At 47.6% G+C, this 21378-nt stretch overlaps 1 protein-coding gene across 8 annotated transcripts in view; it reads left to right on the forward strand.

The window, feature by feature from the left end:
- Positions 1 to 304: 304 nt before the first annotated feature.
- The window catches only part of LOC144369291 (uncharacterized), a 33759-nt gene continuing 12685 nt past the window's right edge, over positions 305 to 21378 (forward strand). Inside the window, exons 1-5 of one of the 8 annotated variants that reach the window (XM_078028720.1) lie at positions 12463 to 12700; positions 12854 to 12979; positions 13296 to 13427; positions 13727 to 15667; positions 15952 to 16165. In XM_078028720.1, the coding sequence (XP_077884846.1) occupies positions 16124 to 16165 (42 nt within the window). In that variant the 5' untranslated portion in view covers positions 12463 to 12700; positions 12854 to 12979; positions 13296 to 13427; positions 13727 to 15667; positions 15952 to 16123. The other 7 variants (XM_078028719.1, XM_078028717.1, XM_078028716.1 and 4 more) reach the window with 7 other exon arrangements.

Raw genomic sequence — 21378 nt, forward strand, 5'->3', positions numbered from 1 at the left:
TTACATTAATATGTAAGCATAATTTGGGCTTATAGTTACCAATATTGGGTGTGCCTAATTTTTTAAAGGATTTTTTTGGAGAAATTCTCATACTGCAGTGCACTGTGGAGTCACTTGTGGACCGGGGTCAATCATTCAAAGTGTAGATTCCTAAGCTTTCATCCAGAAGTTTCTGATTTAGAAGTTCTAACATATTCGTACTCAATCAGGGGTAATTTTGCTCCCTGGGGACATTGGGAAATCTTATTTATTTATTTATCTATTTGGTGGCAAATGGGGTAAAAGGTTCTGTCCTCTGGTGGATAGTGGCTCTTCTCCCAGTGAAGCAATGTTCATACATGGGTTTTCGGGGAAGCATTTGATGGTGAGTGCTTTGACCTTCTTAGGGGATTAATCCATTCATAAATGAATACAGTCCTGGGAGGTGGTATAAATTGGAAGTCTTTTGTGCATGGATGAAGGATGACTTAAGGAACTATATATTTTTTTAGATGAGCTCCACTTCCTCTTCCTCCTCATCATTATCCTTCTGATTTGTAATCTTATTCTGGTTATTTTATATCTTCATGTGCTTTTTATATTCCTTCTCCTCCTCCTCTTTCTCCTCCCCTTCACATCTTGCTTCCCCTTATCCTTCTTCTTTTTCTCTCTATGACCTGTTGGCCTGCTCTGAGTAGCTTGCCTCTCCCACACACTTCTGCCTATGTATGGCCTCTGTTAAGGACCCCAAAATGGAGTGAGTTCGCAAAGAATGGAAAGTAGTGAACCCAGAAGCCAAAAGAAATGTTTCTTCATTTAAGTATTTTTTTCAAATATTTGTCACAGTCATGAAAGAAAGGATGCCTAACCAGGCACCCCACTGTGACCATGCTTCCTTTTTTGGTGGTAACCACCTCCAACTGGACCAGGCTTTCTAAAGCAGAGGCCACATCTCCAGAGTTTCCCTAATGCAAACAAGCATTCCAACAACCAGGAGAGGTCTGGCATCACTGCAACCCTCCTGCCATAATTCATATGTCATAACACAAAGTGGGTTTCATGCATCCAGCTTGTCCTTTCTTTGGACATCTGTTACCCACAATCCTCACTGGCCCAGAGCTTGCTCTCAATCAATGATGGATTGGATGTGTCTACTTTTGATTCCACTTTCTTAGCCTATTCTTTTTTTTTTTTTTTTTGGGTACAGAGGTTGAACCCAGAGGCCCTTAACAACTGGTCCATATTCCCAGCTTTTTTCATTTTAGACAGGGTCTTGCTAAGTTGCTGAGGCTGGCTTGAAACTTGTGATCATCCTGCCTCACCCTCCCAGGAGGCTGGGATTACAGGCATGAGACACCATGCCTGCAACTTAGCCAATCTTGGCCTTACATGTAAGACACTCCAACCTCAGACTTGGTTATTTATGAAAATGTTAGAGAACTGGTCATAGGAGCCATAGGGATGGTATGTTTCACTGTGGACAGACTGGGATCGTGGCTGCTATGAGTTCCTGGCTCACAAGAAAGAAAACAGCAATGAAATTATTTACAGATCAGCTTTTAGGCCTATGTGTTTAGGATGCCCTTACCTGACAAAGGAAGGGATAATAACCTGGCTGTTCTGATCTGATTTGGAGATGGGCACACAGGCACAAAGGACTTGGAATTTTCAAGCCAAACAGGCTGTCTCCTGGCCTTGATGTGTTATTGTGTCCTGTTCCCAGTTGCTACAATACTGACATTTCTCCCCATAGGCAGGGCTTCTCAGGTCCTACCCCTGGTTTTTAACATGTGCTGTTTCAGTCCACATCAGTGCTGATTCCACTTGTAGCCCATTTTTTCCCATGTTACTGTTAAATCATCCCTATCAGTGACCCATGGTGTATACTGCTGCTTGAAGGAGCTTCTCTTCTTTGCCCCTCATGGATGTTAGCTTTTCAATGGCTGATCAGGTGCAGGGGAGGATACATGTTGGGGAGGCACAACAGGCCCTGGGGCAGCACAGAGAATCTACTACAGATATTAGGCCCACTTCAGTGCAGTTTCCTTGGTGCACAAGGCCCACTACACATTCTGCCTGTTTTTCTAGGCTAAGGCACTCTTCTATTGGGTTGTGAGTTGTCCTGAGCCTGCTCGTTGATCATTTCTCCCCACCATCTGATTGTCCCACTTACTCTAATGCTTGGAGATGATTTGCAGCAGCTCAAATTTATTCAGACCCTCCTCCTTAAGCAAGTGTTGGTCCAAAGCCCTCTACCCTGGCAGGTCACCTGGATCAGGGTGGGAGACAGGTCATCAGGGTATGTGCCCCGGAGGCGATACCCACTGGATAGTGGCCTGGGACATTCAGGAGACACCTTAGCTATGAATACAAGGGCACCTTCTTGTTATCCTGCTACTAGAATCTGGCCTCCATGTAATTATATGGGGTCTTCTGATGGGCTACTAGCCCAATCTTCATACAAAAGACTGCCTGTACCTGCCATTGTCCTATGTGGAGCCATATTTCACTCGAGTAGAAGTTCCATTCTACTTTCCACTTCCACTGAGATCAGAGGAATGGGCCAGTGGCACCCTCTATGCCAGATTTGCTCTGGGATGCAGGATGAATCTGTGCTTATCACAGGTAGAAACTCTAAAGGCTTTGGTCCTGACAGCCAAGACACCAAACAAGTGAGTCAGCAGGGGGAGGATTGAACATGGCTCCTCTGCAGCTGGACACCTGGAATATTGGGAATATACTGCACATCCATACAAATTCTACAAAGAGACCCTCTGATTCCCCGTTCAAGGGATATGCAGACTCTGACACTCCTGAGGACAGGGCTCGTCCATGGTGTTTGCTATGTTTTCTGCCTTTTCCAGTGTGGGCACCCAGGTGACACCCCTGCTGTCAGCCACACTAGGATGCTCTTGTGCTCCATGCTCTGCTCCTCTAACTGGATATGTGGTAGTGAGGAAGTGCTAGTGGATACCCCTGAGATACTGGACTCAATGTTGCTTTTGATGGCCATGGGAAAGGTCCTGGATGACACTGAAGAGGTGTTGCTCAAAGATGCAGTGATGCTGGACATCATTGCTGAGAACTCTGAATTTGACTCCAAGAAACATGGGGATGGCAACATCAGTAGAATCTCAGAAACTGCGGGATACATAGGTTTACAATTCTGTTTGGGGAGTTCTGGAAATTACACTCATGCACTGAGCCATCTTCGCTCCTTGGGTTAGACAAAGATTGAGGATGCAGTCAGAGACAGCATTGTCCTCACAGTCTGCCACCAAACAGGGAAGCTGAACTTTGCACAGGGTCTGCTTCTAAAGGTTCTTTATCCCCCAAAATGCTGCTTGTACTTTTGGTTACCTTGCCTCTCTCTGCATGCTGCTCCTTCTGGAAGGTACAAAGGCACACCTACCCCACTGACATTGGGAGGACTGTCACTTTACTGCCATTGATGCTGTCCTGATTCACCTGCCCTGCTCAGAGTTCATGGACATATCATTTCCTTTGGAAACTCGTCAGGAGTGAGTACCCCTGGCTGCAATGGTGACCTGGGGTTGGGGCAGGAACACAGGCTCTGGAGCAGGGAACAGCAGGTCTAGGCAGCAGAGACCAGAAGGAAGTTCAACCGCCCTGCTCAGCCATGCCAAGACACCTCATCCATCAGCACAAAGCTGTCTGCCCCCAGGTCTGGAGGGAATGGTAACACATGAGGCTTTTCCTCCCTTAGCGCTTTCTCTGTGGCCACAGCATAAGACTGGCAAGCCTCTACTGATAGAACTGGCACTAGGGTGGACTCCAGATCTAGAGTTGGGGACAGACTTGGATCCAGCAGTGGAGCAAGAGCTGAAGCTACCTGGAGCTCTGGAGCTGACACTAAATCTAACACTGGAACTGCCTCTTGCTTCCAAAGAGATGCTGGAGCTGACTTGAGCTCTGGATCTGACGTTAGTGCTGCCACTTGACTGGGCAGCAGTGCAGCTCCCGGAGAAGGCTCTCTCTCTGCAGGTGATTTTAGAGTTTGCACTGGACCTGAGGCTGCAGCTATAGGAGAAAAGATTCCAGCATGACTGCCTTGCCTTCAGCTTTGCAAAAACAGATAATACCTCTATCTGTCAGGAAGACCTTAGCCCCAGAGCCCACTCAGGACCTTTTCGCAGATTGGGGCCATTGCCTGAGTGGTCAAAGCCTTATAATTGTTCCCAGTCCAACACCAGACTTAAGAGATTCCATCCAGTGGGGCTAAAATATAACTGTTTCTTCATTTACCCTTCTGTACCCACCCTAGGCCTCCTTGCCCTCAGGCTCTGCCTCATGTCCTCAAGCTGGGCCTGCAGGTAGTGGGCACAGTGCTCCAGGTTCAAGCCACCCATGTTGAGCTGCATGAAAGGCAACAGCAGCTGAAGGCACAGAAGGCCTGGAGGCTGATGGAAATTCTCTATCCCAGTGCTCAGAATGAAAGGCATGGCACTGTGGGCAGGCAGGTGTGCAGTCAGCAGAAGCCTGGCCTTTCCTTCCCACAGCCTTCTATAGCACCCCTATGGACCTTGACTTCTGTAACTCCCCTGTCTCTCCACAGGCCAGTCCACACCAGCCAAGACACAGTGGCTATACAGGCAGTGACAGGACAGGTCTCTCTCCTTCCAAAAAAAAAAAAACCCAAACTCTGGATCCATGGTGTGACCAGCTCTCCCCTACCGTGGGAGAGGCCTGACACTCTTCTGTTTGTTTGCATTCTGGCAATCTCCAGGAGGGTCTGTCCTCCTGTCCATCATTGTCAGGTCTCGATTGAACCTCATACCCGGGTTTTTGCTGCCATGCTACCTCACTCTCTGTGATCTGTGTATCTTGCTCCCAAGTGACACTATTCTTCTAGAGGGCACTCTCTGAAGAATAGTGTCATGGGGAGCAAGACACTAGCTCTCATTTCCAAAAAGTGAGGCCTGGGATGAGTGTTACTACTCTCCAAATTTCTGTGGCCCTAGGGGAGAGGACGGGGGTGGTGCATTCAGAATGGGATGGGCGTTGGGGGGTTGATATGCACATGAGCTGGTTCTGATGCCACAGTCTCCTTAGTTCCCCAAATGACCAAGATTCCACCTACATCTCCTACCTTCTTCTACAATTGAGGCTCCAGACCTTATACTGCAAGCAGGACTCAAAATTGTGGGAACCAGAGCTGGAGTTGCCGCTCAGAGGTAGAGTGCTCGCCTAGCATGTGTGAGGCACTGGGTTCGACCCTCAGCACCACATAAAAATAAAATGAGGGTATTGTGTCCACTTACAACTCAAAAATAATAATAAAAATGTTAAAAAAATTGTGAGAACCAATGTTTTCTCAGTCTTCCCAAGCCACAAAACCTTATATATCCCCACACTGGAGATAGGAGCCCTCCATCTTGACCCCAAGTCCACTCCATTTTTAGTTGATCCAGTGGTCCACCATCTTCGCTGGAGTAGGACAAGATGCAGCCATGTCTCCTAGAGGAGAGGTTGATGTGATCATTAGAATATGACACCCGAGGTTTCTGTCTGACTGATAAAATTATATGCCAATTTTATTTTGCTTGGCCTCCCCAAGCAAGAGAGTTGGGACAGCTTTCTGAAGAAAGATGGTACGGATTCCCCCCATTTTTCACTAAATTATGTGATGTGCTGAGAAACGTCTTTACACAATAGGTGCTTCTTATATATGCTCCTCAAAGAATGAGCCCAACCAGCTGCTTACCACATATCTCACCGGGCATGGGAGCTGCCAGCCCCCCGGCCCTTCTCTGGCTATAACTAGGATGGGAATTTCTCTCTATGCAATCTGGAACATCCTTTATGAATGCAAAATTGCTTTGCCCAAGTTAAGTGAGGCCCCTGGCAGATACCTTCTTCTTGCAGATGGGAATGAGACACTAGAGAAACCCACAGCCCTCACTCAGTCCACTTGAAAATGAGCTGGGAACAGAATATCAAGGAGTGAGGCCCAGTGTGAGTAGGCTGCTCCACATACTTCTGTGGCCCAGCTGGAGCAGGGTGGTTTAGTCTGGCTGAGGAGGTGAATCCACTTTCTGATGCAAGGCTGTGGCAGACACTTCCAGGACTCATCCCATTGGTCCTGACAATACCCTATGAGGATGGTCTCCTAAACTCCTCAGTTTTCACACAGAAAATTGGGACTTAGAAAGTTACAGGCCATTCTCAAGTTCAGCTAGGTGGTGGCATCTTTGGGTTAGAAGGTTGGGAGCTTAGCTTGGGAGCTCCGCAGGCGCAGCACCTGCTGAGTCGTGATGAACCTTGAGTAGTTGCACACAAAGGTGGTACCTAAGTCTGGGTTCCTGCGTACAAGACAGGCATGGACCGCTTCATGAGCGCTTCCTCCCTATTTGACTCAATGGTCTCTACAGATGCCATCCGTGTTCTGAGTGGGCTAATTTTCACACTGGGGTGGGACCAAGAATGGTGGGTTTAAAGATGGAAATAGCAGCAAACAGAAACATGACTCCAATTAAGTGAAGTAAAACCATTGCGGAACAGTTGTCCTCAGTGTGTGTACACACACACACACACACACACACACACACACGCACGGTGGGGGAGGAGAGAGAGTTGGAATTCTGGGCCATGAATGAGTGGTCAGACATGAAGGCCCGCCTCAGCTAACCTTCCCTTAGCTGCTCAGTGTTAGTCTTGGGCTTCCCTGGAAAAATCGCCAGAGGCTCTGGCAACTAGGGCAAAGGCCCAACCAGTGTTCCTACACTTGGGCGATGGGGAACCCCCGAGATTTCCTGAGGCCTGAGCCTCAGCATGCTGTGGAACAGAACATCCCTCTTACTCCAGCCTCCCCAAGCAAGACAGCTGGGACAGCTTTCTGAGGAAAGTGGGTACCTTTTTTATTTTTAACCAGGGTTTCATGTTCTGTTTGAACCATCAACCAATGAAAGCACTTCCTGTAGTCCCTGTACCTGAGCCTTTTATTCACACGAGACCACTCCAGAGTCCCATGGACTGCTGACTGTCCCCCACACCACATCAAGTACACAACTGAACAGATTTTCACTAACAACCCCCATTATCCCTTGCCCAGCTTGGCTTCAGCTAGAGCTCCTGCTTTGAGGATTCAAAAACTGGATTCATAACCAGTCCCCCCTCCTCACCAGCTTTGTGATGCTAGACCTACCTTTGTGCCTCTCATGGGTGCTCCAGTGTCCCCAACTCTTCCCTGGGAATTACTGTCACACCACTTCCTAGGATGGAATTGGGCATATGTGCCCATAAATGCCTGTATTGTCTGTGAAACCCATAGACAGGATTCACAATTACAAGAAGGAGAGAAAGAATAAAACCTAACTCATTAAAGGACCTGGGCAATGCCACTTTCCCTCCTGTTTGCAGTTCCCATTCTGATCTATAGCAAGTTTGAAGCAATTGGGATTCAGAGACTGTCACCCTCTAGCATAGAACTTCCCAAGACTTCTTGTGAGATTTCACATTGGCCCAAGCGCCTCTTCTCAGTCTAGGAGATAGGTAACCCACAGAGACTCTAAGATACCATAGCTTCCTGGTTCCCAAAGGCAGTACACCCCTCACTTGGAGGTGGATCATACTCTTCCCTCTTGTGTCTAAGGAATAGAATTGGGCAAAAGTGATGGGATGTCACCTCCAAGATTGAGTTATGGGAAGCCTGACTTCTGTCTGGCTCCCTCTCCAGCATTTTCCCCCACTCTGTCTCCCTTCCAATCTTGATCCAAGGAATGAAGTGATATGCTGTCTTTGTATACAACTTTGTGATAAAGACCAGTCCTCCCATCAGAAAAGTGTTGAGTCTCAGCCAAACTGTTTTTTTACCAGGATCACAGGCAAGAGCTCAGGGGCAGATTCTCCCAGCTAAGCCTCAGTGGGGTCTGCAGTCAAAGCCTCCAGGGACATGGAGACAGAGGCATCCAGCTGAGCCACCTTGGACCCAGTTGCACAGAAACTTGACCTTATAAATGCCCATGGCTTTCAGTTGTGAGTTAGGGGGTGGTGATCCACAACTCTGGACATTGAGTGCAGTCTTTGGGCTGTGCGGTGTGCCCTAACCTATCCCTATCTGCCCAGGCCCTCCAGCCATATTGGTCTTTTATCCATCCTCCTCTTGTGGCCACACTGAATCAGGACTTCCAATTTCTATGTGGCCATGCCTTCCTCAACACACTGTTCCCAAAATGAGCAGAACTGGCTTCCTTTTGTCATTCTAGTTCCTGCAGCAATGCCACATCACTGAGATGGTTCTCAGTCTCCACCTAGTGACTCCAGCTTTCCTTCACACTGAGCCCTATTTTGGCTCTGGCTCTTGTTCTTTTCTTTCACTTGCATCTGCTTTGTGATTTTATGCACCTCCAGCTGCAGATGTGCAGCTACCAGAGGGTAGGGCTCATGGTGGTGACTTTCAGAGCCTGCGCAGGCCCAACATGACCCCTTTAGGTAGGGTGAGCGCTGGAACACAGTGATGAGTGAAGAAATGAATTCAGAAACCCCCTGCCTCTTAGTTGCTCCTCCTATGCACAGGAATGCTAATGATGGGAGGTCCCATGGCATGGGACACTTTGGACATACCCTGACCAGGGCCCTCTGAGCATGGACAATACTGCAGCCCCTAGTGGCCAGCATCAGCACTATGCCCCAGGGAGGAAACCCCAAATCAAAACCTTGACCTGAGTGTGGGTATTCCCAAGGCAATGAGGTCTCAGGGTCCCTAGCACAAAGCAGTAAATCTTCTAAATTCCAGGGGAAATGAAGGGAAATCAGAGTCTCCCTTGTTTCTTTTTTCCCTCTGCAGGACCCAGAGTGTTGTCCTCACTTCAGCCAGGGCTATGACCCTGGCCCCATACCCAAATGCGGATCATTAGATTTCTAAAGGACAGTCCTTTCACTGGACCCAGTGTTATGGGCCAGGCTATATGGGCAATGACCAAACAGATGCCATTTTACAGTGAGACTCCATATCATGTAACAAATGCTTCTTCCATGGGAAAGCCCTGCCTCTGTACCTATTAATATTACCTAGCACAACATACTTGGCAAACAAAATAGCAATTCTTTTTTTTTTTTTTTTTATTGGTTGTTCACAACATTACAAAGCTCTTGACATATCATATTTCATACATTAGATTGAAGTGGGTTATGAACTCCCAATTTTACCCCAAATGCAGATTGCAGAATCACGTAAATAGCAATTCTTATACAATGTAAAATTGGCTTTTTTTTTTGTTTGTATTTTTCTTGGGCAATGTACCTTCTCAGAGATCGATTGTCTAGACGTTAGTAACCATTTTCTAACTTGTCTGAACTAGGGTCATTTTGACCCACTTCCCTTCTGCTTGCTTGCTGCTATGCCAACCTGGAAAGTCCCATGGGAAATACCAACGTGCCCATTGCATTGTCTTGCTCACTGCCTAATTCAGTTTCTGTACCTGCTTGCTTGCAGCTACATCACCGCAGATGGTTTTTTGCCTTTAAATATCCTAAAATGTTCAAGCTCGGGGCTGTTCCTTGCAGAGACAGTTATGGGAGTGCGGGGAGAGTCACTGGCTGTCTGGCTAAATAAAGACTCTTCAATTGGGACAAAACTGGGACGTGGTGTGTTTTCTGAGTGACCTGCCCCACAATACCAGGAAGAGTATTGTAACAATACCCTTTGCATAATCCAGGTCCCTCTTTCCCCAAACCCCAAGCTTCTTGCTCTTGAGAAAACCAGGAAAGGAAGAGAATTTTCCAAGGATCATGATAGGCGAGTGATTCATGGATGGTGAACTGTCACCACCAGAAACTACTGGGAGCATATATGGACTTTGCATCCCTGGCTTGTGCACCTGGATTTTTTTTTCCACATTGATTTTTTAAAGGAAGTGAGGCTTTCTCATGTGGCACCCCAACACTAAGGCGTCTTCCATGGGAACAAGTGGTGGGCAATGGACCTCATACCATGTCTTTCAAGAGCATGCAGAGAGCATCCCCAGCCCATCCTGACCCTAGGGAACCTGGGGGACATCCCACAAACACCATAGCATTTCTCCACTTCACATGCAAAGATCCCAGGTGAGAGCCCTACATTCCACTCTGGACTCTGCCCCTGTCATGTGCCTTGAACAGTCCCACCTCTTTCCTGCCACAGTTCCTTGATTGTCCTTCTATGGTTAGTTCATGGAACCCAGGGGGCTTGTGGCCCACCCTACCTGGCTGGGATCAACTGTTGAGATCTATAGAGAAAGTGGTGACACTGTGGAATATGTCTGGGAACCTTTGTATGATGGAAAGTCCCACCCTCCAGGTTTTCATCTTCAAGGTAATGTGTAGAAAGGGAGCCAGAAAGGTTCTGCCAGATAGAGACAGGTGTGAGAACTGACTGAGCCTCAAAAAGGTGCCCAGGTCTCTGGGTGCAGAGTTAGTTTCATGTGGAATTTCTGGGGACCCTGAAGAAAACCTATTTACCTTTATGCAAAGAGACTGGACTCCTTCAGTCTAGTCATGCTGCTCTGCTTCTCAGATCCCTGGGACATGCCAGGTGTGTGGAGGTGGGGAGTCCACATAACATCCCAAGCTGCACCTGGGCACCTTTATCTGGATTTGAAGCATGTTTACATGCCTCAGGGATCATCAGAACAGTGTAACCCCCTCTGAAAGTGGGCTTAAAGACACTCAGGTCTGAATTAGCCCTGCCCTCTGGACTCCCTAGTCCCTGTTCTTTAGGAGACAATACCAATTCTTAGCCCACAGACTGGGCCCACTCAGATCCCAAGAGAATCCAGGTAGTGTTTCTACCTCTAGCCTTCATGACCCACAAGACAGTGTGTGGATGGACCAAATCAGATTCCTCTGCACCATGGGGATGGCCCCAGCCCACTTCTTAGCATGCTCATGTCTGTATATCGGCCTGTAGACACCTGGAGGAGGAAGGAACCCACAGGCTGATCCCATGATCAGAGCTGCTCCCTGACATGAACAAACAGGTCATAGCACATAGTCACCACTACCTGTCACTGAGAATTCAATTGAGACACCTGCAGAATTGAAATTGATCTGGCATTCCCAGGAGTAGGGGTAAACTGCATCCAATTTCAATGATGGTTTCCACAAAAACATAATTATTTTTAGAATTTCACTTATCTCACATTCCCAGTAATCAGGTTCATAAAAACATAAAGTAGAATTTTCTTTTCTTGGGCCTGGGGAGGGCACTAGAATTCAGTATTGACAGCAAGATGAGAGTCCTGGGGATGGATGGTGGTGATGGCTGTGCAGCAACATGAATGTACTTAATGCCATTGAACTGTGCACGTAAAAAAGGCTAAAATTACAAAATGGATGTTTTGTGTATTTTACACAATTACAAAATTAGAGAAATTGTTGATTTACTCTCTTGGGATTGTTTGTGTTGTGATGGCAAAAACCGTGTAATTTATAGAAGAGATTTTATTTCTCAAAGTTCTGGGGGTTGGAAATCCAATATCAGGTACCACGTTCTGAGAACATTCTTGCTGTGACCTCCTGTGTCAGAAGGTAAAACAGGGAGGGACAAGGGCTGCTTTGAGAAGCCTCCTCTGTAAGGACCTTAATGCCATTCTCATGGAAGGAGTCTCCATGGCCTAATGACCTCTCAATGTCCCCACCTGTTAACACAACATATTCAGGAGACACACATTGAAAGTATGAAACCACTAAGCAGAGACAAACACAATGATAGAGATGGTCCTGCTGTGCCTTCCCAGGGCCCTGTCCTCCTGTGCAGCAGTCCTGTCACCCTGTGTAACCTAGCTCTTTCAGACCAGAAAGCCCAGCATCCGCGCGAGTCACACGGCCCCACGGCCACGAGGGGGCAGCCGCAGGCCTCACACCCCTCAGGGAGTGTGTCTCCAGGTGAGGATCTTGTGGCAACCTAGGTCCCCAGCTGAGGGGACAGGCCAGCAGGCGGAGCGCGCGGAGGGCACCGCCCCCAGCAGGCCAACCCTAAGGGGGAAGCGGAGTCGTCGCCAGGGAGACGGGGGCGGGGCCTGTGCAGGGCGGGAACTTTGAGCCGCTGTCGCGGGGAGCTCCGAGGGGGAGGAGCCCGGAAGTAGCGCCCGCGGGGCTGGAGGTCCCGGATGGAGGGTCTGGCTCGCGGGGTCCGTGACAGGAGAAGGTGCGCTGCCGGGAGCCGCCCCGGTCTAGGCGCCCACACGAGGGGGGACCCGGAGGACTCTGCCGCCGCCCTGGAGCCTCGGTCCCCGGCTGCCTGTCCCCTGGAGCCGCCGGGGCGGTCCCCTCAGCGCCCACCGCGGACCCCGCGGTCCCGGTTCTCACCTGAGGGCCCTCCTGGGCGGAGCTGCTGGTCACAGCGGGTGGAGTGTGACCTGCAGGGTCCTGTGCAGGACGCGGTGGCTCAGCCGTGTGGCCTGCGCCGCGGACCTCAGAGGAGAAGAGATGGCCTGACCCGCAGGCCCCTGGAGAGGGGAGGGCGACGGAGGAGCCCAGGTGACCTGGGGGCAGGAGGCGGTTTAGAAGGGAGACCCGCCCAGGGGTGTCAGGTGTCTCTGACTCTGTGTCCTTTTGTTTTCCTGTGGCACCTGTGGGTTTTGTTTTAAGTCCTCGCTTTAAAAACCCTTTCGTGTTTACTTCCTGCTCCTGGTGAACACTGGGAAGAGATCCTAAGGTCTTTTAAGGATTCTACAAAGCAGTGCAGTTCCTGGAAGTGCCATGGAAAGAGCAGCGACTTAGGGTAGGAATCAAGGGAGTGAGTCCTGCGGGCTCCAGTTTCTGCACTGTGTGTGAGAGAGTTGCCTGAGGACAGTTTTTGCAATATGTGCCATGGGATGATTCCCAGTGATGGCGGTTGATTGCTAAAATGTGTTGTTTGCATGCTTGGTTTCAGACACTAGCCTAAGCACTGATTCCTTTAGGAAACTCCATGGAAACCACGAGATGGATAGTCCTATTAGTCCTATTTCCTGATGCATGTTGTTGGAGGAGATATGCTTCCTTTCTCCTGTGACCAGGGGTTTGTATTCAGCTTGGCAGAGAATGGATTGGACACCATAAGGAATGTGAAGTAGCACGTGTTCTGACTGCTCAATGGACAGTTAAATCAGAACCTAGGACATGCGAGTCTATAAAAGAGTACAGTGTAAGAGGTTAGGGTTGCATTTTGCGTAATACAAGTTATTGAGTTGAAGTTGCATTTGTTAATTTTAAAATATGGAAGGAAGGATGGAGGTTGGTCCACTTGAGGATTTATTCAATGGAATATCAGACTTTGTTTCTTTTTACTGGCACTGTGGAAATACGAATGATAACAAGTTGGTGACATCTTTCAGGTGGAAACATTGCCAGAGGAGGAGGTCATCAAGTTGGCAAAGAAGCCATTTTGTGAAGCACCTGTTGACTCAAGGCTTTTGATGATGAATTCACGTATGGAGACTTTAATTCTTCCTAGATATTTGCATTTGGTGAGTCACAGAAAGTATCTGAGTAGATAATTATTTGTAAGCATGTCCACAATAATCTCATGTAGTATGCATAAGAGAGTAACAGATCTCGGATGGGGAAAAATTGCCATTTCCTTTGTTGCATTGAAGAAAAATAATCATGACACAATATTTTCTTTAAAAAAAATTTTTTTTTTTTGCCTTGAGGTATGCCACTGTGTTGACCAAGCATGATTATTGGTAGGTAGGATAGCAAGAACTTGAATTCAGGGATTTGACTGTCATGTGTCCATCTGTTTTTCATTGATTTCTTTGAATAGATCCAGATCGGCAGCTGTCACAGTTTAGCTTTTGACTTTCCCAGCTGTGGGCATCCTGATGGCCCTCAACTCCCTGTCAACACAGACAAGTCTATAAGGAACATGAGGATAAGTATCCTATGCATGTCCCCTTGCTTAAGCAATATGTAGGTAAAGTACGACAGGTGGAATTTCTGGGTAAAAGAATGTCTGTTTACGTCTTTGACTAAGCAGTGCCAGGTGGCTCTTCTGAAGAGCTCAACCTGTCCATACATGGCCAGCATTCTGTTCTCTAGGTTTCTGACTTGTGCATGTTGAGTAGCTAGCATACTGTTTTTGTTGGTATAGTTCTTAGTTTCTATTCTGATGCTTTTCATTGGGGGATTCTCTCCCATGAAAATGAGCTTCCTCTGGATCCCCCTGCCCATTCCTCCGCTTGACCTTGTTTTCTTCTTATCGCACATGTAAGTTCTCTGGGGATGTCGGATTGTTTGTCCATTATGAGACCAACACAGGCCCTCTAGAACTTTCAAACAATTAGTAAAATTCCTAAAGAGAAAGTGAACCCATTGTGCTAGCATTTTGGGAAGAAAAGTGTTGGATGATATATTCAAAGCATGAAATTCTATTTTATTCTTTCCAAAATATCTCTGGGCAATGAAATGGAAGTCAGGGTATCTGAGGAAATGATCATCTGTTTCCAGTTTTCTGGGATTTGGTTTAAGTGGTCAAGTTGTGATATGTATTAATTCATGGATCCAATAGGGTGATAATTCTTTTAGGTTACCTTAGATGCCTTCAAACTGAGGTTGTTGGCTGTCCTCAGGTTTCTGAGGAGAGCTAGGCATAATTAGTGACATGGAGCCATGACAGTTGTTGGTACACCTGCAACCCTAGTGCAGTCTTGAAGAGGCAATGTGTCTGTCCCATTTCCAAACCTTCAGGCTCAATGTGCACATTTGAGAATGGTTCCAGCCATTTTCTCATCCCTTGGATCATTCCCCTCATATGTCCTGTGAGACATTTTCTATGTGAGGCTTGAAGAAGAAGAGACTATTCTGTAAAGAAAACATTGTGATCTGTGCAGTATAATATTGAATAAAGTCATTGAGAACTCAGAAATTCTGTTTAAAGATATTTGCATCTTAGCCAAATAAAATCTATTTCTAGGCATCCTGGTGAAGACAAGGATTTATCTTTATATCTACCATCATCTGTTTTTTTCGCTTGCATGAAGTTCATCAATTTACAGGCCGTTTTATCAGATGTGCATCTAGATCCCATTTAAATGACACACTTTTAAATGGTAGACCTTTTTACATGAGTGCTTTATCAAACACAGGTTTGGGCTCACGAGCCCATGTATCAGTAGTTAGCTGGAACATGTTCTTCAGTTTGGCCTATCCCTCAGTATCCCCCGATGTCGTCTGTTCAATCAGCTTCATTCCTCCTGCTCCATCACTGGCTTTCATAGAAACCACATGCTGTCTATAAATCAGGGATTCCAGTCCTACAACATTGCATTCTTTGAGTATTTAAAGTAATCCAATTTTCACTTCACCATGCCTGACATCAGCAGTAACATTTATCAGCAAATGTTAGCTTTTCCAAGATGCAATTCTATGTGCTCCTCTCCCAAAGAGTCTTACTAGGCATATCGAATACATAATTATTAAGTAAAGGCTGTAATTTTTAAAATGTCATCCATTGTGCAGTTGACACATGTCTGAGATACTTTCTATTTTGGAGGAGGTATTATTTAATAGGGAATTTCAATAGCTACGTAATAGTGAAATGAGAAGTCTTACATCCATTTTATTCTTTGTGTATGACGATTTTTATGAGTAAGGATAAGATACTTCCTTGTTCCAATGCAGATGATGCCCACTTCTGTGAATGTATGCGGAGAGTCACTTGCTACTTGGATGCTGGATATTGTACTTGACACTAACATCGTACTTGGTAGGTGTCAGAAAGTCATACTGAAGTTAAGCTCTTATGTTCTAGTAGCTGTGCTGAAGATCCTTGGTGTGCCACCTTCTGCAATCCATGCTACTCTGTTCATGTTCCTTACTGACTTCCTGGTGATGAGCATCATGATCTCCTGGTCTTTGAGAATGGCCAAACATTGCACTGTGAATGGGGAAGATGGGCATGTGGAAGGCTCCAGGGAGGAGGGATCATTGATCATGTACTCTAATCCATGTGACTGTTTAATGACCTGTTTTTTCTTCTTGGGTTTTAAGGGAGACAGTGCCCTCAAACACTTCTGTGCAGCTGGGAATGCAGGCTTCTGCTTCACCTTGAAGGACGCATTAATGATTTATTTCCAGAAGACACGAGAAGAGAGAAGTGAGCCTCTGGTATCATGTAGGTTCCTTGCATTGCCCATGGGTTAGAAGAGAGAAGAGTTGCTTCATGAGATTTGATCCCCTTTTTCCTGAAAAGTTCCACACACGGGTGAGTTCCCAGCATGTTTAGAAATCATTTCAGACACCTTTCTGGACGGAATTGAATCAGAGCCCCTGATGATGTGGAAGAGCTAAAGATGGGTTTGCTATGAATTTTCTATTTCATTCATCAGGGCCTGAGTCAAGCCAGTCATTGTGCTGTCAGCGCATGAGCTGCTGGTCAAATGTGAGGAAGTGGTCTTGCTTTATGAAAACACCACCCTGATTCAGTGAGCCAGAGGCAGCCTGGAGTCCCTGTTTTCCTGTAAAGGCAGATTGCTGTGGATGGCCTTTGGCCTCGTCATGCAGCCCTGCTCAGAGTAGGGGATTGAGGGTCCAGGCAGATCCCTAGTTCCTTTTAACCTTTATTGCCATTGGGCCACCCCAGGATTCTTGGACTCTCCCTGGTCTTCTGGCCTGGGTCAGGGGATGTGAGGTTTGGAATCCCCCTCTGTGGCAGGATCCCAGGCCCCCCAGCCACTTGAGGACAGGCACAGCCTTCCCTAATTGAGTTAGAGGGGGAGACTTCTCCCACCCATCCTGATCCATGCTCATCCCACATTTTGTAGCTTGACACCTGAGGACCTTTATTCATTGACTTAGTGGTTAGTGATGATGGTTACTGAGACTAAGTGACTCTTTCAAGTCACATCACTTGCATGGTAGGGCTAGAGCATGGATCTTCCTAATTGATTTCATGAGACTCTCTCATGGAAACTGTGACTGCCTCCTAAACACACACTCTACATTTGGAGTGTCAAAATTCTTGGCACTGCCTCCTTGGCAAGTGTATCTTATCTTCTACATGGGAATTTCACACTTTTTTTTTTGGTTTGTGGAGGTCATGCAGAAGTGATTTCATTTGAAATAGTCCAAAACAAGAAATACCAGTTGTCTTTTTCGCACATGGATGTGTGTAGTGAACATCCCTTTCTGTGTGCTTGCATGCGTTGCTCCTTTGAATTTGTTGAAGAATGATTGGCTGGGGAGCAAGGTAACGAGAGATGGATATCAATGCTTGTCCAGTATTCTGAAGTGAAGAATGTATTGAGGATGTGAAGGCTTTTCTAGCCAGTTCCTATGGCTCAGTCAGGGATCAGTCAGAGGATTCTGTCTGGTAGACTCTTTGGAGTAGATGTCAAAATGGACCAGTCTTACTCTGTCCAGGACTGAATGCTGAGCTTGAGTGGGAGCTTCTTATCAGTTCAAGCACTTCCATGAGTCTGTCCTCTGTTCTCTTTGTTTGTTTGTTTTATTTTTTCAGTTTTCAGTGGACCCATCTTTATTTTATTTCATGTGGTGCTGAGGATCGAACCCACTGACTTGCGCATGCCAGTCGAACATGTTACCACTCGAGCCACATCCCCAGCCCACTCTGTTCTCTTTTTTCTGAGCAGTTTCTAACAGGAAAGGAGAACAAACATTGAAAGTACGGTGATTGATTATGTATACCAATGTTATTTGAATCAACTTTGTATAATTCAAAATTAACTTTTTGCTAGTAAAATTTCATATGTTGAGGAAATAATGAAAATATTGGGGTTGGGGGATGAGGATGGGCAAATCAAATATTTTTGAGCACCAAGACCTGTTTTTTGTTTTTTTTTGTTTTTTTTTTTTTAACTTAAATCATAAACTGCCTGAGGACCACAGCAAGTAGATATTTCCAGAGACAGTGGAAAGGTAGTAGCACATGAGGAAGGGAAGAGCTCTCAGATTGGGAAGAGGGGGCCGCTTCAGGACTCACCGGGCAAGGCACGAGGCTGCTGGCCATGGTACATGCCTGGGCCCACTGAGTGGGGACGATCCATGCTCTGTGTCCCTCTACCCTCCTCTGTAGCTTGTGTTGGCAGCAGATCAGGGAATTGGGGTCAGAAGTTCTCCTAGTAATATAGGCACCAGCCCCCAGAGTGTGTTCCTAGCCCTTCCCCACCTGGCCTGACTTGGTGCTTGTGTTGATGCAGGGCTGAGACCCTACAGTCATCAGAGTGTGTCTGCGGTCCAGATCCACCCTGCATGGCCAACATGCTCAGACCTTCATCTGGGTCCTAGGCCTGCTACAACCAAACTCTGTCAACTGGGTGGCCAACAACAGAGGAAGGGCCTTCTCTCAAGCTGCAGGGGCTCAACACACAAGGTGTTGGGCGGTCCCACTGCCAAAACACCTCACAGGTTCCTAGGGGACTGTCCCCCAACTCTCCCAGCCCTTGCCCACTCTCCTATTGCTGCCCACGATCTGTGGTTCCCATATGGGCATCCCGTCCTGGCTCCAACCTCACATAGCTGGTATCCCCCAGTCTCCCTGGTATCTGGTCCAGACTCTCCTCTTCCTACAAGAATATCAGATATTGGATTTGGTCCCAGTTGATGCTGTGTTCCATCATGTGAGCTCCTAGCTTCATCACTGTGCAAAGACTCTTTTCCCACACAAGTTTGCACGACTTTTGGCTGGCTAAGAATTTTCAGGCGACACTTTTCTAATGAGTACACTTTCCTTTTTTCTGATATCCCACCAGTGAGCATTCCTCGCACCCTTGTCCTACTTCCTTTATGGCAGTTTCCCTCCTTATGGCTGAGAGGACCTAGTGACCCCTGGATTCACATATTCTCCTTATTCACCAACACACTGCAGAATTCTCCAAAGGGCCGTATATGCTCCTGGAAGTTGGTGGTGGACATAGTTCTCCACCCATTAATCACTCCCTCACTCACTAATGTCCTTGTGTCCTTGAGAAAGGCTCTCCCTTTCCTGGTTTTCTGAATAGAAATCCTCTTGCCTCTTGGGTGAATAGGGTTATGGGTTGTGCAGAGGGTGTTGGTCCACTGAGCATCTTAGAGACTGTCCTTTATGGAGCCTAATGATCCTCATTGGGGAATGAGGCCAGGGTCCTAACTGTGGTTAGTGTGAGGACACCCTGGGTTCAGAGAGGGAAAGAAGGACAAGGGAAACTCAGATGTCCCTTCATGGGCCCGGGAGTTAGAGGACTTACCCCTTTGCACCTGGGATTAGGAGACTTCATTTCCTCGAGGACACGCACACTCGGACGTTAATCTTGAGTTTGGGTTCCTTTCTGGGGTCCAGGGCTGTTGTTAGCCACCAGGAATGACAGTGCTCTCCATGCTGATTGGAGCCATTTTTGCCAGGAAAGAGAGCCCATGGTCACGCCTTGTGCAAAGCATCCCACGCCAGGGGCTCCCATCCCTACATTCCTGTCCTGAAAGGAAACCACTCAGAGGCAAGGTGGGTCCAACCACCTCCCATGTGTTCACTCATCACTGTGTTCCAGCATCACCCCAGTTAACAGTCCTGATGGGATTGGATGTGTCTCAGAATGTCACCCTCATGAGCTCTACCCTGCTACAGCTGAGTTCTGCAGTGGGAGAAAATCAAAACCTCAAAACACATGCACATGAAAGAAAAGAGCAAGAGCCAGAGCCCAAACAGGCCAGGTGTGGCAAAGACAGCTGGAGTGCCTAGGTTGGGACTCAGAATTATGTCAGTGGGGTGGCATTGCTGCTGATACCAGCATGATAACAGAGAGCCAGCCCTTCTCCATTTGGGGAAGGCAGCAGAAATTGAGAGGCAGGATTGAGTTTGGCCCTAGGAAGAGGTTGGGTAAGAGGCCAGTGTGGTTTGGAGGGCCTGGGCAGATAGAGAGAGGCCAGGGCACACCCCAAAGCCTGGAGACTGCACTTGATGTCCAGGGTTGTGAAACACCACCTCCCATCTTACTCACAACTGAGAGCAAGGAGCATTGATGAGTTCAGTTTGTGTGCGGCTGCATCCAAGGTGACTCGGCTAGGCACCTCTGTTTCCTCTTCTCAGGAGGCTGGGAGTCCAGGCTTCACTGAGGCTCGGCTGTGAGGATCGGAGTCTGAGTTTATGCCTGTGTTCCTGGTAGGATCCATGTTGGCTGAGCCTCAGTGTTTATGCAATGAGAGGATGGGTGACTGTCATGTCTTTATCACATGACACACTTGCTAAATGGATTTGTTTGCTCTGAGGAGGAAAGAGAGAGAGGGGAGTGTTGCTGGAGAAGGGGATGCAGACAGGGGTCATGGACTTGGCATAACTCAGTCTTGGAGGTGATATCCCATCACCTGTACCCACTTCAATTCTTATGAATTCAGAGGCTGAGCCCCCTTGAGGTGAGGGGTGAACCGGTTCTGGGCAGCAGGATGCTGTGGTACCTCGGAGTCTCTGTGAGACCCCAACACTAGACACACTTGGCCCTTTTGAAATCTTAGGAGAAGCCTTGGGAAGTTGTATGGCAGAGGGGAGCAGCCTCTGCATCTCAGTCCCCTCCAACTTGCCATGGTGTAGAGAGGGTACTGCAGCCACGATGGGACGGACATTGGCCACATTCCTGTGTGGGACACAGGCCTGATTGAGTTAGGGTGCATTCTTTGTCTCTGCCCTTCTTGTGATTGTCCCATCTCTACATTTGTGCTTTAGCCACCTGTGAGTCCCATCTCTGGTTTCAGAGAGAATAGAGGGTGTTATGGGCCAATAGACACAATAAACCCTAGAGATTAGATGCTACCCTACTTTCCAGAAAAGACTGGGAACAGCATGAGTTGCACATTAATGGGACCAGGGTCCAAAAGTTGCTGAGAGGGAAGGACTGGTTGTGAATGCATTTTTGAAGGCTCCAAGCTGGAACTCTAGTGGCACCAAGCAGGGCAGATTTTGGTGGAGATGTTTAGGTAGTTGTTGGTGAACACCTGCGCACCTGAGATGGGTAGGCATGGAGGAGAAATCAGAAGCCCATAGGGCTTTTGAAAGTGGTCTTATGTGAAAAGAGGCTCAGGTATGGGCACAGGAAATGACATCATTGCCTTGACAATGGATCAAACAGAACATGGAACCCTGGTATCCAGGCACCCACTTCACTGACCAAGCCATCCGAGCTCATTTGGTTGGAGAAACTGGAGTGAGAAGGATGTTCTCCTGTGGTTGCAAACAATGCCGAGCCTCAGGCTCCCAGGAATCTCAGGGGGGCCAACTAGCCCTTTTGTGGATGCACTGGGTGAGGCTTCATCTTAGACGCCAGAGCCTCTGGAGATTGTCGCAGAGGAGCTCAAGAGTAATAGTGAGTAGCACAGGGCAGGTGAGCCCAGCAGGCTCTCTAGTCTGATCCCTGATGAATGGCCCAGGACTCCTATTCTGACTCTGTGTGTGTGTGTGTGTGTGTGTGTGTGTGTGTTTGTACTGATGGGAAC

This window comes from Ictidomys tridecemlineatus, chromosome 12 (genome assembly GCF_052094955.1).
Source record: "Ictidomys tridecemlineatus isolate mIctTri1 chromosome 12, mIctTri1.hap1, whole genome shotgun sequence".
Taxonomy (NCBI): Eukaryota; Metazoa; Chordata; class Mammalia; order Rodentia; family Sciuridae; genus Ictidomys; species Ictidomys tridecemlineatus.